At 42.6% G+C, this 16,414-nt stretch overlaps 1 protein-coding gene across 2 annotated transcripts in view; it reads left to right on the top strand.

The window, feature by feature from the left end:
- Positions 1-16,414, top strand: part of LRP8 (LDL receptor related protein 8) — a 370,766-nt gene that overhangs the window by 256,029 nt on the left and 98,323 nt on the right. For both annotated transcript variants that reach the window (XM_073593521.1, XM_073593520.1), the window contains 3 exons: positions 2,226-2,351; positions 9,467-9,586; positions 15,267-15,392. In XM_073593521.1, the coding sequence (XP_073449622.1) occupies positions 2,226-2,351; positions 9,467-9,586; positions 15,267-15,392 (372 nt within the window). The remainder of the gene's footprint in view (positions 1-2,225; positions 2,352-9,466; positions 9,587-15,266; positions 15,393-16,414) is intronic.

The following is a 16,414-nucleotide window of genomic DNA, read 5'->3' as shown; positions in this document are numbered from 1 at the left end:
GCTCCAGCCGTTGTCTTGGGTCCTCATTGGATAGATAGCAGCTCAGCCATTGGCTCCCGCTGCTGTCAAGCAAATCCAGTGACCCTGGGGGGCGGGGCCGAGTCCTGCTGTCTGTGTCAATGGACGCAGCAGCAGGACTCGGGAGCGCGCCCGCACAAGTGCCCCCCATGGAATGCGGCTCTCCGTGGGGGCACTCTGGAAGAGGAGGAGCCAGAAGCGCCGAGGGGGGACCCCAGAAAAGGAGTATCAGGACCTCTCTGTGCAAAACCCTTGAACAGAGGAGGTAAGTATAACATGTTTGTTATTTAAAAAAAAAAACAAAAAAAAAACGAAGCTTTACAATCACTTTAATTTATTCACCTTAGTGCTGCATATCTATTTTATGATATAGCATAGCGGCTGTATATATTGGTGCAGAGTATATTTATACATCTACTATACAATATAGAGTCATAAGAGGGGTGCGCTAACCAACTGGCAATCCTTGCGCTCACTTTTATGTTTCATTCACATGTGCAGCTGGGGTGCAGTAAAACGAGACGGTTGAGCTGCAGTTTTATTGTCCCCTGACCACTCACCTGAAAGGGACATGCGGCCGCTCACGGCTGTACACATGCTGCGGCAAGAATTAAACCGCACGTTGCTTTCGGCGGGTGTTGCTGCCACCAAACTAAAATAATGCAGGTCTATGGGACCGTCCTGTAACTGCGCCGCAACCATGTGCAGTGCACCCGACTACTGAGGCGCGGTAGTGCAGTATTTAAAAGGCTTAACCAGGAGGTGAGGAGGCAACATATCACCCCACGCCCCTCGGCATAAACCTCCAAAAAAAGATCCAGGTGTAGATTGCTTTTCAGAGAAGTGGCAGTCCTTGCTGTAGAGCTGAACGAGCCCTTAGGCCTGGTTCACACCTATGCATTTTTAAGTGTTTTTTATATTTTGCAGATTTGCACTACAGAATGTGTTTCATAGGAAACCATGTTAAATGGACTATAGTACAAATCTGCAAAAAGCACTAAAAATGCATAGGTGTGAACCAGGCGTCAGTCTTTTTTTAATATATGTTTGAGACTTGGAGAGGTACCTTGGCAGTGGTGGGTGTCTAACATATAAATTTGTATGTATGCAACGGAGACCTCTAGTATAAAAAAAAATATCTTGGAAAAAGGTTTTAAAACTGGTCTTGTATTAAAATTATGCTCCCCCATGCCAAAAATATACAAAAAAAAACTGTAGGAAAAAAGGTGTTAAAAATACTTTCCCCCAGTTTCTGCCCTCAGAGGCTCGGTGAACGTAATATCATCCTCCTTCTGGCAAGATCCCAGGGATTGTTGAGAGGCCCAAATCTCATGTGAACACATTTACATCTGGTGCTTGAGCATCATCTCCGTATTTGAGATTTGACCATCATCCCATAATTTGGACTACTTGGCATCCTCTGGGATGTTGATGGATGGGGAATGACGCCCCCCCCTGCACTATGGATGGTGAGGGTACTGCAAGTATAGTACGTTTTTTTTTTTTTCCCTACAAGTTTTTAATTTTTTTAGCATTTTAGCATTGGACGGTAGGAGTAAAGTTACTAAGCAGACCTTTCCTGTAGCACAGCGTCTTCCTTTCCTGTAAACCCAAAACATTTAATATATTGCAGCTTGCAAATGATGTGGCTGCATTCATTTTTTTTTTTTTTAGCCCTTTTCCCTGTTTTCACCTGGTGATTTGGCCAGCAACACAGCTCCTGTATTAGTTCCCCCGCTCTGGATGAAGGAGCACAGGGACAACTTTGGACAGCAGTACTGTTAATCTAAGCTGAGGGGGAGTGTTTAGCAGATTTAGATGCACTAACAAATTGAAGCCAAACTCCAGCTAACACTTATTAAGCGGGTACAGCAACAGTTTTTTTCCTTTTGGGATAAAGGTTTTACAGAAATGAATCAGTTGTATATGGTTTGTCTCAACCCTCTAACTGCTGCATCTGCAAGACAGCTTGTTCTTTTGAAAAACAGACTTACTGGCCACACCATCAGGTGAAAATAAAGGAAAGGCAGCATAAGAAAAAGAAAACGAATGCAGTCAACATAGCTATAAATTGATGAGCTGCAGTATAAAAAAAAGTTTGGTTTTGGGTTAATACCGCTTTAATCTTGATCCTTTTTGCCTTATATCACTGCTTTTCCAGTACTGGAAAATCTTTCTAAAAAACTTGTGTGGTGTTTGTATTCCAGCGGAAGCTCCCTGTGACACAGATGGAACTTTTCAATGTAAGAGTGGAGAATGCATTGACGTCCGTAAAGTGTGCGATTCTCGCCAAGACTGCCGGGATTGGTCTGACGAGCCCCTAAACGAATGCGGTAAGAGCAGCATCCAGTCATATTATGTCATTGTTATAATAAAGACAAAGTATTTCCAGGGAAGCGGCCTGGATTGTGGAAAGTGCATTCCTATGTACTTTTAACCACTTCTGAACCGCCACACGCCGATGTACGTCCAAACTTTGATGGGGGATATCGTTCTTATGGCAGCAGCTAGCTGCCATATCCCCGGTATCCTCGTGTTCGGCCGGCGGTCCGCTTCAAGATAAAAGCATTCTCTGCGACGTATTCGCCGCTAGATCACCTTTATTGGCGGCAGGAGAGGGGCCCCTTCCGCCGTGTTCCGGTGCCCTCTGCCGCTTACCGGAGCCGTCGGCAACGGCGGAGGCGATCGGATGCAGTGCCTTCCTTGGCATAGAGACGAGTGAGGGGAAGATGGCCCCCACCCATCTCCATGACATTGCAGGGCCATTTTTTTTTTTATTCTTTTTTTTAACCTCCCTGGCGGTGTTCCCGAGTCTGGCTCTGAGTGGAATTTCAGAACCAAAAGCAGTAACCCTGAGCCAGACTCGGGGTTGCATCGCAGGATCCATGTAGAGGTTACTTACCTTGTCCCCTGGATCCTGCAATGTCTCCCTGCTGTGATCTGCGAGCCGCTGTGTCTCGCTCGATTCATAGTACCGAGCTCCGTTCCCTGCGAGCGTTGCGACGCACGGGGACTGAGTTCGGTGCCAAATTCAAAAAGTAAAAAACACAGTATAGATACAGTAATCTTACAGATTACAGTACTGTATCAAATAATTACACATCCTCTTTGTCCCTAGTGGTCGTTCCAGTGTCCTGCATGCAGTTTTATATTATAAATACTGTTCTTTCTGCCAGGAAACTGGAGATTGTCCATAGCAACCAAAAAATGTCCGTTTACATCAAAAGTGCTTTTAGACCAGCTAGAAAACAGCGACAATAAATTAGAATCACTCGCAGAATTGAGCGATAGTGATTTGTGGGGAGATCCATCATCAAACACTGAAAGTAATGACAGCGACAATTCTGCAACTGAGCAAATTTCAGTGTTTTTGATTTGATTACAATATTGAATAATTTTTATTATTATTATATTATTATTTGTTATAATTTATAGTTATTTATTATATTATAATTTATGATTTCATTTTTCAAACGTTATCCTACCCGGGATGTCTACTAGACTCTTGTTTGGACAGATTTAAGTGAATTATTACTAAGAATTACAGGCCTACAATATAAAACGCCAAATTTCCATGCAAAATAATTGTACCGCTTTAGCATCAAAAATCTGAAATAATCATAACGCCAGCGAGGTTAAATGACAATTTTTTTTATTTATCTATTTTTTTTTTTTTGAATTGTAGTGTAAATGAGATCTGAGGACTTTTTGACCCCCGATCTCATATTTAAGAGGACCTGTCATGCTTTTTTTCTATTACAAGGGATGTTTACATTCCTTGTAATAGGAATAAAAGTGACACAATTTTTTTTAAAAAAACAGTGTAAAAATAAAAGGTAAAATAAATAAGAAAAAAAATATAAAATTTTTTAAATGCGCCCCATCCCGCCGAGCTCGCGTGCAGGAGCGCATACGTGAGTAACACCCGCATATGAAAACTGTGTTCAAACCACACATGTTGGGTATCGCCGCAATTGGTAGAGCGAGAGCAATCATTCTAGCCCTAGACCACCTCTGTAACTCAAAACATGCAACCTGTACAATTGTTTATTTTTTGTCGCCATTCCACGAGCGGGCACAATATTGAAGCATGACATGTTTGGTATCAATTTACTCGGCGTAACATTATCTTTCACAATATTAAAAAAAAATTGGGCTAACTTTACTGTTGTCTTATTTTTTAATTAAAAAAAGTGTACTTTTTCCAAAAAAAGTGCGCTTGTAAGACCGCTGCGCAAATACGGTGTGACAGAAAGTATTGCAACGACTGCCATTTTATTCTCTAGGGTGTTAGAAAAAAAAATGTATAATGTTTGGGGGTTCTAAGTACTTTTCTAGCAAAAAAAACAGTTTTTAACTTGTAAACAACACATCTAAAAAAGAGGCTCAGTCCTTAAGTGGTTAAGGCTGTGGAGGGGCGCGAGCGGCTGTCTCAGTGGCTCGCTGAGACTATCAGTCAAGGCAACTGGCGGATCCAGACTTCTGAAGTTGGGATGACATGCTGCCTCGACTGATAGTAACATCAGCGGAGAGTAGACTTCAGACCGCTCTCCGCTGAAAACGGGTCACAGGAGTTTAAAATGAATTGCACTCCTGTGACCCAGAGAAGAAGATCAGCCTAAAAAACTCAGGCTGGACTTCTCCTTTTTAAAGTAAAGCAATAGTTCCAAAAAAGTGTATAAATGAGTCAAGGCCCCCAAACACATGCCCTGCAATGTAACACCATCACATACAATTATGATCAAAAACATCACCACCACGTTCACTAATTTCACAGTAATTTTTACAAGGTGACCCTTTTTGGGGGGGGGGGCGCCTGACACCCGTCCTCCATGCTGAGCTGCTTTTTGCTGCATCTGCATCCACCTCGGCACTGCGCACCAACACTGTGGATTCATGCACCCGCTCCCGCCCGCATGTCAAATTTTGACATGTCTGTACAGCCCCTGCTTCTGCATCCACTTTTAGGACCAGTTGACATCACATGCAGTCCTGTGCATCTGAAAGTAGGTTATATGGTTTTCAATGGCAAAGTTCACACCGGTACATGCAGTTCCAGCGCGTTCCAGGAAAAAAAGTATGACCCGCTGCATTTTTTCTGCACTGTACTGGAACGCTGTAAAACGCATCAAAAACGCACTGGGACGCACATGTCCTTATTTAAGGTTAAGATAAAAGAGGGGGAAGAATGTGCTGGACGGCATCAAAAACACATCAAAAACACACTGGAACGCCTCAAAAAACGGGTCAAAAACCTGCATGCAAAAAAGGATCAGGAACGCATCCAGACTGCGTTTTTATGGTGTGAACTGGCCCTTATGGGCTGCTCAGAGCAGAGGAGATCCCATCTGAGTGAGCCCCTGAGAATTTTTGTAATTTTCATTTTGGATATGAGATTAGCATGCAAAATAAAATAAAAAAGGGGGGGCGATCATTCGTCTGATAATCTCATCGTGTGTACCAGGCATTACTGTCAGCTTAACTTTTTAACCTAGAAGGTGGTTGGGTTGGTTTCGTGTGTCCCTGTCTATGGTGATAAATAAGGTCATTGAGGAGAGAATGAAATATTCTTTATTCAGTCAAGTTAAAGATAAGAAACTACGTAACGCATATATCTGCTTTTTGTCCGTTTTGTTTTTTCATTATTCTAATGGGCATCACAATGCACAAAAATAGGCATGTCTCATTTTTCAAACCACACCGCATTGCACCGCATAGATCTGACCTTTCCTAAATGAATATCATTGCTTCTTATAACACATCCCTTGTTTTGCTAAACAAACCTTAGGCCCTGCTCTCATAGATCTGTTTCTGCTGTCATGCATTTCTCCTTTTTCTTTTGTGATTAAGTCCATTTTACTGCGTTTTCATGCACTGCACACTTTTGGTTTTAGCCAATGAGAATGATTTTCCTGTAGTTGACAACATGAGGGAACGTGCTTTCCGAATGAGATCGCATTACTGATTTACACTGCTGTGTGCAGCTGCAACAAGAACTGTTGTGTTCATTAGGGAGAAGTTATCAAAACTAGCAGACAGAATCTGGAGCAGTTGTGCATGGCAGCCAATCAGCTTCTATCTTCAACTTGTTCATTTAAAGCTGAAGTAAACTCGTTAAATATCTGACAGGCAGGGTTTTTATGACAAAAGACACCCTCTCAGTCTCTTCTGTCATAAATGCTTCCCCCTGCCTGTCAGCTGTCCTGTACGCTGAGCTGTGCATGTGCAGCTCAGTGTACAGTAATGGCACCCAATCTGTGCTTTGATGATGTGATTCCCATAGCAGCCCAAAAGACATAACCTGGGATGAAGACCACGCCTCACCCATTGGGTAGGTGGGTGTGGATCAGTGCTGTGGATGAGAGTGATGGTTGTGGCGTTGTGGCGTTGAGGGATTTGAGGGTGGGGGAAGTGCGTGGATGTTAAACTATGCACATATTTGTAGCTATAAAGTTGGCCATAGATGGATTGAAATTTGCCCAGCTCAATAAGGACTGGCCGAATTTCGATCCATGTGTGGCAGTCCCTGTTTGACAGAAGTCCATTGTTAGATCTTCTGCTGAGCAGGAATGTTGGAAAGTTTTTCTTGATCAGTGGATGTAGCCAATTGACTGCTGATCAGTGTACAGCCGTGGCCAAAAGTTTTGAGAATGGCACAAATATTAATTTTCACAAAATCTGCTGCGTCCGAGTTTTTAAATCTTTTTGTCAGCTTTTAATATGGAAAATAGTGCTAAAATCTTGTGAGCCACAAATGGGTTAATGCCTTCAGTGTGAATAAATGAACCTAATTCAGCTGCACACACTAACCACGTTCCATACCGTGTATATGCCAAAAATAAATAAATATATGTGTATGCGCTAAAGGCTATAAATACGTGAACAAAGAATATAATAAATCTATACAATATTAAAAATTATTATAAATTATAAACAGTGTCACACACCTGTGAAGAAAGTGACTATAATCCACAATTGAATATATGAAAAATGGTAACATGCACCATGCAAAAAAATGTGAGAAAAAAATAAAAAATAAAAAAATCCTTTAAATGATTAAAAAAAAAATATATATAAGTGCTACTTGATAAATAAAGTGTCCGAAACCAATTCATACAAATGAATATATCTCAGTCCAAGCCATTCATAAGAGTATATAAATCAAAGTGCACAATAGTGTCCAAACAAATAGCAGGCAATCCTCATGCTGGTTTTTTTGAAAAAGTGCTAAATATTCCTCATGCTCTTCTTATGAGATGTGCACATTAAGGCATGCTGCAGGGCAGGACGGAGCTTTCTACACACAGACAGGCAGAGGATTGAACACCGCACCGCACGCCACAGGATTCATCTGTATTGCATGTTTTGGATAGGATGGTGCACTGACGCACCCAAGCATTGTGAGTACCCTCCTGGAGGGATTGTTTTTAGGGCTTTTCAAATAAATTCCTGGCGGTATTATGCTATGAGTCTCCTTTCTTTCATATATGTCACCATTTGAGCGAGATACAGATCATCACCAGCATACCCTGTGTGAGCCCTGGAGTGGCTCTAATGCGTGTTTTGACACTGTTTAGCTACTGTGTCACACGCTCTAAGGTGAGCGCATTATCCATTGGGGGTCACTGGAGAGCACTGCAGCATGCCTTAATGTGCACATCTCATAAGAAGAGCATGAGGAATATTTAGCACTTTTTCAAAAAAACCAGCATGAGGATTGCCTGCTATTTGTTTGGACACTATTGTGCACTTTGATTTATATACTCTTATGAATGGCTTGGACTGAGATATATTCATTTGTATGAATTGGTTTCGGACACTTTATTTATCAAGTAGCACTTATATATTTTTTATTTTTTTTTAATCATTTAAAGGATTTTTTTTTTTCTCACATTTTTTTGCATGGTGCATGTTACCATTTTTCATATATTCAATTGTGGATTATAGTCACTTTCTTCACAGGTGTGTGACACTGTTTATAATTTTTAATATTGTATAGATTTATTATATTCTTTGTTCACGTATTTATAGCCTTTAGCGCATACACATATATTTATTTATTTTTAGCTTTTAATATGGTATACTGAAGTATAATTACAAGCATTTTATAAGTGTCCAAGGCTTTTATTGACAATTACATTAAGTTTTTGCAGAAAGTCAATATTTGCAGTATTTTCAAGACCTCTGCAATTCCCCCTGATATGCTGTCAATCAATTTCTGGGCCACATCCTGACTGATGGCAGCTCATTCTTGCATAATCAATGCTTGGAGTTCGTCGTATTTTGTGAGGGTTTTTTTTTGTTCACCCGGCTCTTGAGGATTGACCACAAGTTCTCAATGAGATTAAGGTCTGGGGAGTTTCCTGGCCATGGACCCAAAGCTTTTGTTTTGTTCCCCAAGCCACTTAGTTATCACTTTTGCCTTATGGCAAGGTGCTCCATCATGCTGGAAAAGGCATTGTTCGTCATTAAACTGTTCTTGGATGGTTGGGAGAAGTTGCTTTCGAAAGATGGTTTTTGTACCATTCTTTATTCATGGCTGTTAGGCAAAATTGTGAGTGAGCTCCCTTGGCTGAGAAGCAACCCCACACATGAATGGTCTCAGGATGCTTTACTGTTGGCATGACACAGGACTGATGGTAGCGCTCACCTTTTCTTCTGCAGACAAGGTTTTTTCCGGATGCCCCAAACAATTGGAAAGGGGATTCATCAGAGAAAATGACTTTACCCCAGTCCTCAGCAGTCCAATCCCTGTACCTTTTGCAGAATATCAGTCGGTCCCTGATGTTTTTTTCTGGAGAGATGTGGCTTCTTTGCTGCCCTTCTTGACACCAGGTCATCCTCCAAAAGTCTTCTCACTGTGCATGCAGATGCACTCACACCTGTCTGCTTCCATTCCTGAACAAGCTCTGCATTGGTGGTTCCCCGATCCCACAGCTGAATCAACCGTAGGAGACGATCCTGGTGCTTGCTGGACTTTCTTGGGCACCCTGAAGCCTTCTTCACAAATGCAGTGGAAATGTTTTTCTATGCGATTAAGTTCATTCCCATAGCAAAGAGGGACTTTGAAATTAATTGCAATTCATCTGATCGCTCTTCATAACATTCTGGAGTATATGCAAATTGACATCATAAAAACTGAAGCAGCAAACAAACGAATATTTGTGGCAGTCTCAAAACTTTTGGCCACAGTTGTATTCTGACAGCCAAGCGTCCTGCTGTCAGAATACAATGTCTCGGCAGGGTGGATTCCTACACCCACCTCGCTTGTGTGGATGAGAGAATTGTTTTTTATTCTTTCAGCCTGCTGGCTGATCAAAAAAAAAAAAAAAGAGTTGTTAATGACCAGCTTTAGATAGAGGTACGGTAGATATTTGGGACGTACAATTGAGATCCTAAATGTTTTTTTTGGCCTTTAGATATACCTTAAACTCTGCCCTTCTTCTAGGTGTCAACGAATGCTTGATCAACAATGGAGGATGTTCGCACATCTGCAAAGATTTGAAGGTGGGGCACGAATGTGATTGCCCAACAGGCTACAAACTGATAGACAAGAAGACTTGTGGAGGTAAGGGACATGCAGCTCTTAAAGTCAGAAAAAATATTGCAACTTCCCCAGCATCTCAGTGGTCATAGAATGATCATTCCTTATCACACAGAAAATACTGCAACAGTAAGGGCCCTTTGACACTGGGGCGGGGGCAACGTCGGCGGTAAAGCGCAGTTATTGTTAGCGGCGCTTTACCGTCGGTATGCGCCCACTAGCGGGGGCGGTTTTACCCCCCCGCTAGCGGCCGAGAAAGGGTTCAAAACCACCGCAAAGCCCCTCTGCAGAGGCGCTTTGCCGGCGGTATAGCCGCGCTGCCCCATTGATTTCAATGGGCAGGAGCGGTGAAGGAGCAGAATACACTCCGCTCCTTCACTGCTCCAAAGATGCTGCTAGCAGGACTTTTTTTCCCCGTCCTGCTAGCGCACCGCTCCAGTGTGAAAGCCCTCAGAGCTTTCATACTGGAATCAAAGCAGCGCCACTTTCGGGTCGGTTTGCAGGCGCTATTATTAGCGCAATATCGCCTGCAAACCGCCCCAGTGTGAAAGGGCCCTAAATAAGGATGTGCAATATCCAGTAAATGAAACTGAATCCTGTTTAGTTGCTATGTTACATAATTTTACACACTGACTTACTGACTTGCTATTAGATGTTGCTTATAAATTTTAAAGCGGGAAAAATTGGGAATGTTGTCCACAGCAGTCTAATTAAAGCAGACCTTGCAGTAAAATGACATTTCTTTTACTTTTTAACCACTTGCTGACCATGAAATATTTTTATTTTCACATGCATGTTAAAATCCGCATTTTTTTGCTAGAAATGTACTTGGAGCCCCCAAACATTATATTATTTTTGGAAAGCAGAGGCCCTGGAGAATAAAATAGTTGTAATTTTTTTAATGTCACGCAATGTTTGCACAGCCATTTATCAAAAACAACTTTTCTAGAAAAATACACCAAAATGCATTTTAATGCACACAAACATTATACAATACCCATTTTTCTGATAAAATAAAGAGGATATTGCATCAATTAAATAGATATCAAACATATCAAGACTCAATATTGCTTGCACCTGAGAAATGGCGACAAACTACAGTACAGGCGGTCCCCGGGTTACAAACAAGATGGGGTCTGTAGGTTTGTTCTTAAGTCGAATCTGTTTGTAAGACAGAACAGGTACATTTTTTAAGTGTAGCTCCAGCCAAAAAACAATTTTTAAGCTTTTTGGATAGCATAGGGAAGGGTTATCACCCCTGTAATGTTTGTTTTGCTGTCTGTGCCCCTGTTCAGAAGATTTCACCTCACTTTCTGTCCCAATGACAATTGGATTTTGAAAATTTTGGGTTGTTGTAGAAGCAAGGATTGGTGATAAAACATCAGTGGAGGTACCTTTTTCTCATAATAACTCTTACAGGGGTGAATTTACCTTCCTAGGGGTAGATTTCCTCTCACTTCCTGTGGTCATCCCCCGTTTGTAAGTAGGAGTCGTTTGTAAGTCAGATGTTTGTAACTAGGGGACCGCCTGTATGTAACATTTTTCACGGGTGATGCTCTAAAAGTCTTTGCATGTTACTAGTGGTGTGAAATGCATATGGGGGGGGGGTTAATTTATTTTTTTACTTTTTTAATTTTATTTTATTCAAACATTTTTTACACTTTTTTTTTTTTTATTTAAAGCAAAGTTCCACCAAAAAAAATTAAGTCAGCAGCTACAAATACTGCAGCTACTGACTTTTAAAATATGGACACTTACCTGTCCAGGGCGCCCGCAATGTCCTCACCTGAAGCCGACCTGTCCCTCGGCTCTTGGGTGCAGGCACTGGCATCTTTAGTAAGGGAATCGGAAAGTGAAGCCTTGCGGCATCACAGCCTGGTTCCCTACTGCGGTATGCGCGAGTCACGCTGCGCGTCCTGACTGGTCCTTGCTGTCTTCTGGGACCTGTGTGTCTCCCAGAAGAGAGAGGGGACAGAGGAGGGACCAGACATGGCGTAGATCGCCGCGGATTCTGCGGCGATCTATCGCCGGAAGTGGGAGCAAATACCTGCATTAGACAGGTATATGCTCCCCCCTCCCCCCTGAAAGGTGCCAAACTGACACCAGAGGGGAGGAGGAACCCAAATCTCACAAGAAGATGTTCTTGTAATGGACTGGAATACCTTCTCTTGAGATTTACCTCCTTTGCATCCACCAGGAATCTGCTGAAAGGATGGCGATGTAATGCCCATTGATGTGGAAGACGTGCGTAAACAAAGTATAAAATCTAACTTTATAGTTACTTTATAGATGCATTGTGCATGTTCTTTCTGCAGATGCTTTTTAAAGTGGGAGGGTGCTTGGATATAAGGGGGGACCTTGCATTGCACTGCAAGGCCCTATTTGAAGCCCAATTTAACCTTCAGTTTAATGGTTCATGCACACTGAAGCTCAAAAAAGCAACTCCTACAGGCTTATGAGCTCATATTTTTTCTGCCTGGATGCTCCCCTTCAGGTTAGGCAATGTGCCCATGCATACTATGGCATTTTCAGGCATATGCTTCTACAGGCAGAACTAACCCCCCCACCCCCCACCAAACCCGTGGTTTTTTTTGAGAGGAGTGGTTAAGAAAATACTATCTAGGAGGGTTTGTGAAAAAGATGCTTATGCTCAAAAAAGCTCTTTAAGCCCGGGTTCACACTATATCGAACACAGACGCAACATGTGATTCGCACCCGCACTGTGGTGCTGATCAAATGCGATGTCTGTGCAATGCGGGTTCAGCCATACAGTTGTATGGCTGATGCAAAAAACAGCCACTTCCAGCGCTAATAGGTCTTCCAAGGTGAGGAGTAACAGATGTCAGATAAAATGGTGGTGTGAAAGGTATGTATGGTATCCCAGAACTAGGTGGATGCCGCCTTCCTCAGATGGGGTAATCCGAAAGGAATTACAAGAAAAACAGAAATGGAAGGCGCGCACACCTAGTGCATTACCAGAGATAATTTAATAATAAGAAATTTTTGTATAAAAGTGTGTACTCACAAAATGCAACTGACAAAAGGCCATAAACACAGTGCATGGACATGCACAGAACACGGGGTACAGCTAATGCGTTTCGGGGGCGCACCCCCTTCCTCAGAGCTAGTTGTATGGCTGAACTTGCATTGGATTCGCATAAAAAAGGTGCAGGGACTGTCTTTTCCCCGCACTGGAATCGGATCGCATGGGCATTCACACCCATGCAATCTGATTCCTGTTCTAATCCACAGTTCGCACTGCGATCCGCTATGGGGATGTCATTAACAATGTATTGACACCCGCAGCGGTTCGCAGAGGGCAGTGTGAACTGCCTGCGGAAGAGATGCGATGCGGGAACCTGCACTGGAATCGCACTGGTTCCCGCATCACTATAGTGTGAACCCAGGATGAAGCTCAAAGGAGCTTGAAGAAGCTCAATAAAAACGTGCACAAAAAAAGCACAAGCTTCTTCATGCTGAAATAAAAGCTCAAATGCCTGTAAAAGCAGTTTTTTTTTTTTTGTTTTGAGCTGTAGTGTGCATGAGCCCTAAATAAGCTAAAGAATTCCAGATAAGTCAAAACAATTATCAAAGCTCTTGCCCAGCAAGGAGTGTGTCAGACCTCTGCAGGGAGACTACTGCTTCCCCATGGAGACCAAGAGTCCCTCTATGCAGTGTGCTGGGAAGGGGATAGGCTTTTCCTCTCAGGCTGTGGCTGCTTTAGAAAGAAAACAAACTCTCTTATACATTGAACACCTTTTTATTTTACCTGTAATGTATTTTTCTGATTTGTACCAAGCTATAATTGGGCTTAAAGGGTAAGTTGACCTTTACAGAAAATCTGTAAGGTAAACTTACACTGGACCCCCCTCCATCCCTGCTGTACTGGAGTCCCGTGGTCCCCTGCTGTCAGGCACCAGGACATCGCTTTACTATTCCCGGGATTTGAAATCCTCCTGGCTTTCTGTCCTCTCCTCCAGTGCTGACGGGCTAGGTGGATTCTGATTGGTCAGCGCTGAGAAAGGGGGGAGAAGTCAGTCTAGACAACTTTCTGTAGCGCTTATGGGCCAAAAGGGCCCTTCCCTCTTCAGAAACGACAAATAGATTCCAGAGCCCTAGGTTTTAGAATACTTCTCACGGTTATGTTGCGCTATGGGCATCAAATCTTCCATCCTATTCATGACTTCTACTTTTCTAACCCAACTGGCTATGGTTGGTGAGACTTGGTGGCATTTAACAGGTGGCGCACAGTAGAATTCTTGTATTTTTTAGCAGGGGCGTTTGAAAGATGCAATAAAAAGAAGGCTGGATCATCAGGTATCTTCTACTCTGTAAACATTTGATTGATTGTTCGGATTTCTGTCCAGAAGTGTGTCATCCTAGGGCAGGACCAGAATATGTGTAGCAACATTCCTGGCATCTACAACAACGATCAAAGGTGGTGGGAAAAAAATAGCCCTTTTATCCATGATCCCAGGCCCTATTAAATCGGAAAAAAAAAGATGTGTTGGGACACTTCCTAGCCGTGGCAAGGACAGTGATCCCTCGACACTGGAGATTGACGGATGTGCCTTCCCTGAGTGATTGGTCTATTGAAGTGGATCGTATTAGAGACCTGGAATGTCTGTTGGCCCAGGTAAACGGGAAAGAAGAACGATTTTCCATTACATGGACTTCTTAGTCCATGTTTCGGTACTCTTCAGAGTTTGTCTCGTGGGCCGAAGGTGACTAAAAAAAGTTATGGCCTCCTATTCAGAAAACCATATCTGCACAGGGTCTGAGATTGTATATATGGTTATCGTTCAGGCTGCTGCTTCTTGTCTTATCAGAAGCAGCGGGTAGTTTTGTTCTGTAGAATAGCCGGCAAAACATTTGCTTTTTGGATATAATATTGTCGCACAACTTCACAATAAAACATTTGTCTTCGCAAAAAAAAAGTTTAGTTTAAAGTGAAACACAAGCCTAAACTTTTATTTTAGTTTTGGTCAGAACTGGAACGAGTTCGGAACTCTGCTGGGCTTAGATGGCACCAGAAAAACATGAAAACCTAAAGAGGTGCTGGGAATAGTCACGCTTTTACATGAAATTAGTTAAAGGGAAACGTTGAGAAAACTTAAAGTAGAACTATAGGCAAAACCTTTTTTTTTGGATAGAGTAAGGGAGGGTTATAACCCCTGTCAGTTGATTATGCTGATAGCAGAGGAACGAGGCAGCAGACAGAAATGACACTTAGTGCTCTGGATTAAGACAAGTACACACTATAGAGGGATATGCTTTGTTCATATTTCATGTTAGAGGTTTACAACCACTATAAAGTCATTGTGAACATACAATGTTGTAGGCACTTTCTAATACTAACTGTAGCTCAAATCATAGAAATAAAGAAAAGGTACGGGCCGAATGTCAGGAGACCTTTGCCAGATCAAAAAAAAATGTCTGACATTCGGCCCGTGTGTGCCCGGCTTTAGAGTAGAATGAAAACTCCTCCAACAAGCTTTAACCAGACAGTGAGCCATTGTAATCTATTCTACATAACCCCACTGTTACTAACAAACCACAAAGTCAGAAACCATCGTTTGTGGTTTGGCCTTCTATGAACTCCATAAAGTTGAAATCATAGCCCTTCATACTGCTTTGTTAAATACACCCTGTGATGGTAATTTGTGATTATTGATGTGCAGCTAAAACATTTCTATGATTTTAGATATTGATGAGTGTGAAAACCCCGATGCCTGCAGTCAGATCTGTGTAAACTACAAGGGAGACTTTAAGTGTGAATGTTATGAAGGATACCAGATGGACGAGGTGTCCAAAATCTGCAAAGCTGCCGGTGAGTCTGCTAGGTACCAGGATGCCATTTCTTTTTGCAACATATACGGGAGAGAACCTATAATGTACAGAAGTTTTGTGACTGCTCCCATTACAGTAAAACTTTTTTTGTATTTTGGATAGAGTAAGGGAGGGTTATAACCAGAGGCAGCCCGTGCATTAGGGCGCACGGCGCTGCCCCCTCTATCCTCGCCACCCCCCTATATGGTTAATGGATAGATTTATGCATTGCATGAATCTAACCATGGCCGCTGCTGCCACTCCCTATTCAGGCGTCCGGTCTCTTGCCAGGCACCTGAATTACAGCGGTGGGGGTGTTTTTTTTTTTTTTAAGCCATAGGCTCTAATAGGCTTCAAAATAGGTGGACTCCACCCAGATGTGTTAAAAAAGCAAATGAATATTTGCTTTTCGAACACTGAATCGCCTCTCCGCCAATCAGGAAGCGCGGGTTTGTTACCCCTTTCGCCGAAAGGTTAGACAATCCTATTGGATGCCTAGGAGGAGGGGAGGAGATGCACGGCGGAATCGGCCGTGATCTCAGAAGGAAGAGAACACGGAAAACGCTGCAAGATGCCCGCCGCAGCCTGATCACCTGCCTGATGATCCTCGATGTGCTCGCCGATCAGATAAGTGCCGGTGGACCGGCAAACAGCTGGGGGGGGGGGTTTGTTTGCCACTCCTCCCCCAAAAATAACCACCAGACACCACTGGTTATAACCCCTGTCAAGTTTTTTTGCCTTTGGTGTCTCATTGGGGATATATCCCTTCAATTTCTGTCCTATAACCAGATGTAAAGGAAATCCCTCCAAAGTGTTTGAAAATTTGTCATTTTCTTTCATTTTTGTTAAGTTACTAGGACAAATAGAGGGGGAATCTCCCTAATGGGCACACAGTAACCTTGACCGTCCAGCGACTCATATGGGCAGAATGTGTGCATTAAAGTCCACCCATTTGCCACTGCACATGTGTGTTGAGTGGTGATAACAAGTTAACATGTTTATGGTCATTAAAAAAAAAAAAAA

The sequence above is a fragment of the Aquarana catesbeiana genome, linkage group LG07 (assembly GCF_042186555.1).
Source record: "Aquarana catesbeiana isolate 2022-GZ linkage group LG07, ASM4218655v1, whole genome shotgun sequence".
Lineage (NCBI taxonomy): Eukaryota > Metazoa > Chordata > Amphibia > Anura > Ranidae > Aquarana > Aquarana catesbeiana.
This window is presented reverse-complemented; position numbering and strand designations above follow the sequence as displayed.